The following is an 8,875-nucleotide window of genomic DNA, read 5'->3' on the forward strand; positions in this document are numbered from 1 at the left end:
CAATCTGAAAACCATTTGTATATGGGCTTGATGGGTATACTGGGCATGTTTCACCAATTTTTATTAACTTTTAATATTTAAAAAAAATAAATAATATTTTTTAATCATTGGGGGAAACCTTAAAAGGACACCTGGGTTGTCCTTGCTAATTGGACAGCACCATTAAGCAAGTGCTGTCCAGTGTGCTGAACCAAAGTGTCTGTCTCCTTAGCTTAGATGCCTTCTTTTTCAAATAAAGATAGCAAGAGAACAAAGAATTATTGATAATAGGAGTAAATTAGAAAGTTGCTTAAAATTGCATGCTCTATCTGAATCATGAAATAAAATATTTGGGTTCAGTGTCCCTTTAATTTACATGTTGTTTTAAAATCAATAAGAACAGCACAGGAAATTAATGCACTGCAGTTCTCATACCATGAATTATGAAACAGCTAAGTGGCAAGGTTTTTCGAATGTAGAGCATATTGTCATATATTTATATCTAAAAAGGGTCCATGGCCAGTTCAGAGTGTATTGCACATGCACAAGATAATAGAATGATTCCAATTCATCTTGGAATCCGCTTAAACATGTCAATTGGATGTCACCACTTTGTTGTGCAAAACCCATGGTTGAATGGATTGTTATATCCGATATTAATGTTGTGCATGAATTGTATGGGGGAATTCTGCTATTTCGCTCATATCCAATATGGAAATAGATTGGATTGTGATTGCTCTGATGATGAAAAATGTATCCTGGTTTGTTGCAACGTAGGTGTTTTGCACCATATGGCAGCAGTATTTGCAACACATGCACTGCTAATAATTTCAATTATCTTTTCTCAATTTTTCTTTCATGAATCAAATAGACTATACCATTTTAAACATCTTTCCACACTGGTTAAGCCAAAGACAAGAGGCATATATTTGCAGCCACCAGTCAGCAGTTAGCTCCCAGTAGTGCATTGCTGCTCCTAAGAATACCTAGGTATGCTTTTCAACAAAGGATACCAAGAGGACATAGTAAATTTTATAAAAAATGTAAACTGCTAAATTGTTTAGCCCCTAACTTACACACATACCCTATACATTGCATGTCCTAAGGGATTTTGAGCCCTGTAATAGAGAGGGTCACTCCATGAGGCATTACAAAATCCCACTGTTGGCAAGAGCCCCTCTGTTGTAACCCTTAGTGTAAAAACAATGGCTGATGTACAGATAAATAGGGGTTACAATTATATACTCTAACTCAAGCATGAACAAAACACTTGGTTTATGTCCCTTTAACTACAGGTCAGGTCAGACAAAGTAAACAGTGATTAACCATTCCTGCAGTAAAATATGTAGCAATGAATAACAATTAATCACTGTTCTTTATTTGGCTTTTATTTAGTGGTTAATTAGACATTTAAAGATACAATAAAGTGAAAAACATGATAATATTGTATTATTAAATATTGTATCAGTCTCAGATTTGTAGCATTTTATGATTATGGTCAACTTCAGTAAACTAATACTTCTATTTTATATATCTTGTACAGATTTTCCTGTGGATTGGAAAAGATTCAAATGATGTAGAAAAAAAGGAATCTTTGGTGTCAGGTAATGGAGATGAGAGTTGTTTAGGTAAAGGGATAGAAAGGTAAAAACTGAAATGTGCATTGGTGTATTTCAATTTCAAATAGAAGACTTTTTTGCAATATACTTCCATAAGCAAAAATGCTTCTAGTAAAAGTAATGACAGTTTTTTCTGTGGCATACGCACATATGCTGTGAGGGCCAGTGCAGTAGTATTCAAGCTCAGAAAGCTGGAGGTGGTGTGTATTGCATCTGAAGACGTCATTTGTGTCACACAAGCCGTTGCTGACTCTAGGGGGCCCATTTATCAAGCTCCGTACGGAGCTTGTGGGCCCGTGTTTCTGGCGAGTCTTCAGACTCGCCAGAAACACAAGTTATGAAGCAGCGGTCTAAAGACCGCTGCTCCATAACCCTTTTCCGCTTGCTCTGAGCAGGCGGACAGGAATCGCTGGAAATCAACCCGATCGAGTACGATCAGGTTGATTGACAGCTCCCTGCTGGCGGCCCATTGGCCGCTAGTCAGCAGGGGGCGGCATTGCACCAGCAGTTCTTGTGAGCTGCTGGTGCAATGTTAAATGCGGAGAGCGTATTGCTCTCTGTATTCAGAGAGGTCTTGCGGACCTGATCCGCACTGTCGGATCAGGTCCGCAAGACCTTTAATAAATAGCCCCCTAGGAAGGTGTTTGAATACTGCTGCACTGGCCCTCACAGGATATGTGTGTATGCTGCATAAAAACGGTAATAACTTTTACTAGAAGAATTTTTACTAATGTAAAGTATATTCCAAAAATGTGTCTATTTTACATTGAAATGCACAAGTGCACATTTAAGTTTTGACCTTCCTATCCCTTTAGGGTATTAAAATACAAGTTAAAGAAAATATGAACCATTTTCACCAATGTAATAAAACAAAATTTAGGTTAGTCTGTTTCTACCTATTTTTATCAGAATAAACATATAGACCACGATTCACTGAAGAATTCAAACCTGTGAGACAGATCTCACTAATATTGAATCTTTCCTAAAGAACGGTTTTACTGCAACAGTATATATCAATGTATAGTGAATCTAGGACATAATCATGTGATTTTATTTCAAATTGTATTGCTTTAGAGCTGTTGAAAGGTTGTTTCAGTATATTGAATGTACAACTATAGCTATAGAGGGGTACTTATCAACGTGTCAACTTTCCTGCCTTTGCCGGCCCAATACGCCCGCCTAAGCTCGCCTATCTTCGCTGCCGCGGACCTGAAAAAATACGCCTAAGTTATCAATAAATCTGTCAAAAAGACGCGCACCAAGTACGGGGCGATGAGCAGCGGACTTTGAGAGTTATCACTCATCCGATCTCGCTGCTCTTCGGCTTTTTCACAGCTTTATTGCTAGCCTGTCACTAAGCACCCACACTAAACTACACTGTTCTACCCCCTATACCGGTGCCCCCGGAGCCCCCCGCAACTCAATAAAGTTACTAACTCCTAAACTGCCGCTCCTAGACCCCGCCGCAACTCTTATAAATGTATTAACCCCTAAACCGCCGCTCCTAGACCCCGCCGCAACTCTTATAAATGTATTAACCCCTAAACCGCTGCTCCCGGACAACGCCACAACCTACATTATACCTAGTAACCCCTATCCTGCCCCCCCTATACCGCCGCCCTCTATAATAAAGTTATTAACCCCTATCCTGCTGATCCCGCACCTCGCCGCAACTAAATAAATAGTTTAACCCCTAAACCGCCGCTCCCGGACCCTGCCGCAACCTATATTAAATTTATTAACCCCTAATCTGCCCCCCCTACACCGTCGCCACCTATAATACATTTATTAACCCCTATCCTGCCCCCCACTACACCGCCGCCACTGTAATACATTTATTAACCCCTAAACCTAAGTCTAACACTAACCCTAACACCCCCCTAACTTAAATATTAATATTTCTATTATTATTAACTACATTAATCCTATTTAAAACTAAATATTTACCTATAAAATAAACCCTAAGATAGCTACAATATAAATAATAATTATATTGTAGCTATCTTAGGATTTATTTTTATTTTACAGGCAACTTTCAATTTATTTTAACTAGGTACAATAGCTATTAAATAGTTATTAACTATTTAATAGCTTACCTAGCTAAAATAAACTGAAATGTACCTGTAAAATAAATCCTAACCTAAGTTACAATTACACCTAACACTACACTATACTTTAATAAATTATTTATATTTAAAAAGAAATACTTACCTGTAAAATAAACCCTAAGATAGCTATAATGTAATTAATAATTACATTGTAGCTATTTTAGGATTTATATTTATTTTACAGGTAACTTTGTATTTATTTTAGCTAGTTAGAATAGTTATTAAATAGTTATTAACTATTTAATAACTACCTAGCTAAAAGAAATACAAAATTACCTGTAAAATAAATCCTAACCTAAGTTACAATTAAACCTAACACTACACTATCATTAAATAAATTAAATAAATTAAATACAAATAACTACAATTAAATACAATTACATAAACTAACTAAAGTACAAAAAATAAAAAAAGCTAAGTTACAAAAAATAAAAAAATAGGTTACAAACATTTAAAAAATATTACAACAATTTTAAGCTAATTACACCTAATCTAAGCCCCCTAATAAAATAACAAAGCCCCCCAAAATAAAAAAATTCCCTACCCTATTCTACATTAAAAAAAGTTCAAAGCTCTTTTACCTTACCAGCCCTTAAAAGGGCCTTTTGTGGGGCATGCCCCAAAGAAAACTGCTCTTTTGCCTGTAAAAGAAAAATACAACCCCCCCAACATTAAAACCCACCACCCACATACCCTAATCTAACCCAAACCCCCCTTAAAATAACCTAACACTAATCCCCTGAAGATCATCCTACCTTGAGTCGTCTTCACTCAGCCGAGCCACCGATGGAACTGAAGAGGAGATCCGGAGCGGCAGAAGTGATCCTCCAAGGGGCACTGAAGAAATCTTCCATCCGATGAAGTGATCCTCCAGGCGGCGCTGAAGAAGTCTTCCATCCGGGCGATGCCATCTTCCAAGCGGCGCTGAAGAAGTCTTCTATCCGGGCGATGTCATCTAGGGTAGGGAATTTTTTTTATTTTGGGGGGCTTTGTTATTTTATTAGGGGGCTTAAATTAGGTGTAATTAGCTTAAAATTGTTGTAATATTAAATGTTTGTAACCTATTTTTTTATTTTTTGTAACTTAGCTTTTTTTATTTTTTGTACTTTAGTTAGTTTATGTAATTGTATTTAATTGTAGTTATTTGTATTTAATTTATTTTATTTATTTAATGATAGTGTAGTGTTAGGTTTAATTGTAACTTAGGTTAGGATTTATTTTACAGGTAATTTTGTATTTCTTTTAGCTAGGTAGTTATTAAATAGTTAATAACTATTTAATAACTATTCTAACTAGCTAAAATAAATACAAAGTTACCTGTAAAATAAATATAAATCCTAAAATAGCTACAATGTAATTATTAATTACATTGTAGCTATCTTAGGGTTTATTTTACAGGTAAGTATTTAGTTTTAAATAGGAATAATTTATTAAAGTATAGTGTAGTGTTAGGTGTAATTGTAACTTAGGTTAGGATTTATTTTACAGGTAAATTTCAGTTTATTTTAGCTAGGTAAGCTATTAAATAGTTAATAACTATTTAATAGCTATTGTACCTAGTTAAAATAAATTGAAAGTTGCCTGTAAAATAAAAATAAATCCTAAGATAGCTACAATATAATTATTATTTATATTGTAGCTATCTTAGGGTTTATTTTATAGGTAAGTATTTAGTTTTAAATAGGATTAATGTAGTTAATAATAGAAATATTATTTAGATTTATTTAATTAATATTTAAGTTAGGGGGGTGTTAGGGTTAGTGTTAGACTTAGGTTTAGGGGTTAATAAATTTATTACAGTGGCGGCGGCGGTGTAGGGGGGGCAGATTAGGGGTTAATAAGTTTAATATAGGTTGCGGCAGGGTCTGGGAGCGGCGGTTTAGGGGTTAAACTATTTATTTAGTTGCTGCGAGGTGCGGGATCAGCAGGATAGGGGTTAATAACTTTATTATAGAGGGCGGCGGTATAGGGGGGGCAGGATAGGGGTTACTAGGTATAATGTAGGTTGCAGCGGTGTCCGGGAGCAGCGGTTTAGGGGTTAATACATTTATTATAGTTGCGGGGGGGTCAAGGAGCGGCGGTTTATGGGTTAATATGTATAGAGTAGCTTGCGGTGGGCTCCGGGAGCGGCAGTTTAGGGGGTAAGACATTTATTTGGTTGCGGCGGTGTAGGGGGGGACAGCTTAGGGGTGTTTAGACTTGGGGTACATGTTAGGGTGTTAGGTGTAGACAGCTCCCATAGGAATCAATGGGATGTCGTGCAGCAGCGAACTTGTACTTTCGCTATGGTCAGACTCCCATTGATTCCTATGGGATCCGCCGCCTCCAGGGCGGCGGTTTGAAAACCAGGTACGCTGGGCCGGAAAAGTGCCGAGCGTACCTGCTAGTTTTTTGATAACTAGCAAAAGTAGTCAGATTGTGCCGCACTTGTGTGCGGAACATCTGGAGTGACGTAAGAATCGATCTGTGTCGGACTGAGTCCGGCGGATCGAAGCTTACGTCACAGAATTCTACTTTTGCCGGTATCTAGCCTTTGATAACTAAGGCGAATCAGCCTTGCCACAAATACGCTGCGGAATTCCAGCGTATTTGAGGTTGACAGCTTGATAACTACCCCCATAGTCTCAATATCGGCAATATTAGAAGTAAGCCCTTTATAGTAAGTTCATACTAAACAGGTTTAGTTCTAATATCATGGTCTCACTTTACCAAATGTGTTAATAAAATGAAACATGCTTAGTACAGTGAGACTTCGATATTAGAAGTAAACGCATTTAGTACAGTGTGAACTTGCGTGATTGAAGCAGCTGAAAAAATACAATATTAATAAACCTGTCCTCATTTAAAAACACAATTTATGTAGTACACTGTTTAAAAAACACACTGTTGTAAAAGGAACAAACAGCCACTGTCTTCAAAATACACTAAATCTTCTTCCTTAAAGAAAAAACATTTATTTAAAGGGACAGTCTACTCCAGAAGTTTTATTGTTTAAAACGATAGATAATCCCTTTATTCCCTATTCCCCAGTTTTGCATAATCAACACAGTTATATTAAAGGGACAGTAAAGTCAAAATTACCCTTTCATGATTGGGATAGAGCAGGTAATTTTCAGTTTACTGATATTATCACATTTGTTTTGTCCTCTTTGTTGAAGAGTAAACCTAGTGGGTTCATAGCGCTTCAGGAGCGTGCACGTGGCTTTAGCACTCTATGGCAGCAGTATATGTAACTTTTTATAAAAGAAATGTAAAACAATGTTGCAAACACTACTTCCATAGACTGCTAAAGACACATGCACTCTCCTGAAATCCTATGACCCCTCCTAGGTTTACTCTTCAACAAATGATACCAAGAGAACAACGAAAAATTAATAATAGAAGCACATTGGAACGTTGTTTAAAATTGCTGCTCTATAAAGACCATGAAAGTTTAATTTTGACTTTACTGCCCTTTAAAATGTAATGCAGCCTGTAGGAGTGCTTTTCAGTCTTTTTACAGTAAAAGCAGGCAAAATAATGAGTACATTGTCACATGTTTTCACTGTGCATAATTAAATGTTTTGGGCTAGATTACAAGAGGAGCCCTATTTATCGCTCCCGCTTGTGCATTAACTGTGCTTTTTTTGCGTGCGTCGGGTAGCACGCGTATTATAAGTTAAAAGTAAAAAGTTTTCATTTGTGTGCTATCCGGATGTGTGCAAAAAAACAAACTTTGAATATCGTGACCAGGTTAACGTATTCCCCCATAGACTGCGCTAATCCAACATGAAAATATTAATATTTCACATTCCAATGTTCTCCACATAGTAGAATATGTTACTACTTACAGGAAAATGAAACCCAAAACTTTTCCTTTATGATTCAGACATGACACCATGACAGCTTTACCAATTTTCTAATTTCTTCTATAATCACATTTTCTTCATTCTCTTGTTATCTTTTTTGAAAAGCAGGGATGTAAGGGCCATAGATGACAACAATATTTCCTGCCATGTAGTTCTCCAGACACCTACCTCGGTATCTCTTCAACAATGAATACCATAGGAATACATTCAATTTAATTATAGAAGAACATTGGAAACTTTTTTTTTTATTGTATTGTATTTTCATATCTATTTAAGGCCTAACATTATGACCTAAAATGAATGTATCACTCCCAAACCTTTTTAAAGATTTCTTAATATTGAAATACAATACACAATTCTATATGTAACTACATTCTGTAACTAAAATATTTCCCTTATCCTCCTATACAAAGAGCAGTTTTTTTAAACACAAACCTTAAATTATCACCTATACATTTATGTTAATATTTGCATTGGCCCTTATAACCTGCAATTTTGTTTTCTTTCACAGCCAAAAAATATCTTGAGACGGATCCTTCTGGAAGAGACAAAGGCGTTCCTATTGTTATTGTGAAACAGGGTTTTGAGCCTCCAACCTTTACTGGCTGGTTTATGGCATGGGATGCCCAGCGATGGCAGAACTGAAATATTGCTTATATAGCACCTATCAAACTAAATAAATGTGCAACTTCAGATATAGTACCCTTGCTTGGTCTATGCTAAATACATTTTGGAAAGGGGAAGCTTGGATGGAGCCTAGGTGGGAGGATAAGCTTTTTTTTTTTTGTTTGTTTTTTTTTAATAACCAGTTTATAGGAGGTTAGGGGATAATGGGTTTTGTGCTGGGGTTATTTAGTTAACTTGGGTAAAATACAGAGGTATAGGGATATAGAGTGTGCAGCTAAGAGATATTGGTGAGGAACACAGAGGTATAGGGATATAGAGTGTGCAGCTAAGAGATATAGGTGAGGAACACAGAGGTATAGGGATATAGAGTGAGGAGCTAAGAGATATAGGTGAGGAACACAGAGGTATAGGGATATAGAGTGAGCAGCTAAGAGATATAGGTGAGGAACACAGAGGTATAGGGATATAGAGTGAGCAGCTAAGAGATATAGGTGAGGAACACAGAGGTATAGGGATATAGAGTGAGGAGCTAAGAGATATAGGTGAGGAACACAGAGGTATAGGGATATAGAGTGAGCAGCTAAGAGATATAGGTGAGGAACACAGAGGTATAGGGATAAAGAGTGAGGAGCTAAGAGATATAGGTGAGGAACACAGAGGTATAGGGATATAGAGTGAGCAGCTATGAGATATA

The 8,875-nt window shown here is 36.7% G+C and overlaps 1 protein-coding gene across 2 annotated transcripts in view; it reads left to right on the plus strand.

Annotated features, from left to right (window-relative positions):
• The window catches only part of LOC128659318 (scinderin-like), a 105,901-nt gene extending 97,648 nt beyond the window's left edge, over positions 1-8,253 (plus strand). For both annotated transcript variants that reach the window (XM_053712984.1, XM_053712983.1), the window contains exons 15-16: positions 1,523-1,583; positions 8,066-8,253. In XM_053712984.1, the coding sequence (XP_053568959.1) occupies positions 1,523-1,583; positions 8,066-8,199 (195 nt within the window). In that variant the 3' untranslated portion in view covers positions 8,200-8,253. The remainder of the gene's footprint in view (positions 1-1,522; positions 1,584-8,065) is intronic.
• Positions 8,254-8,875: the final 622 nt, after the last annotated feature.

Source organism: Bombina bombina, chromosome 5, assembly GCF_027579735.1.
Source record: "Bombina bombina isolate aBomBom1 chromosome 5, aBomBom1.pri, whole genome shotgun sequence".
In the NCBI taxonomy this organism is placed as follows: domain Eukaryota; kingdom Metazoa; phylum Chordata; class Amphibia; order Anura; family Bombinatoridae; genus Bombina; species Bombina bombina.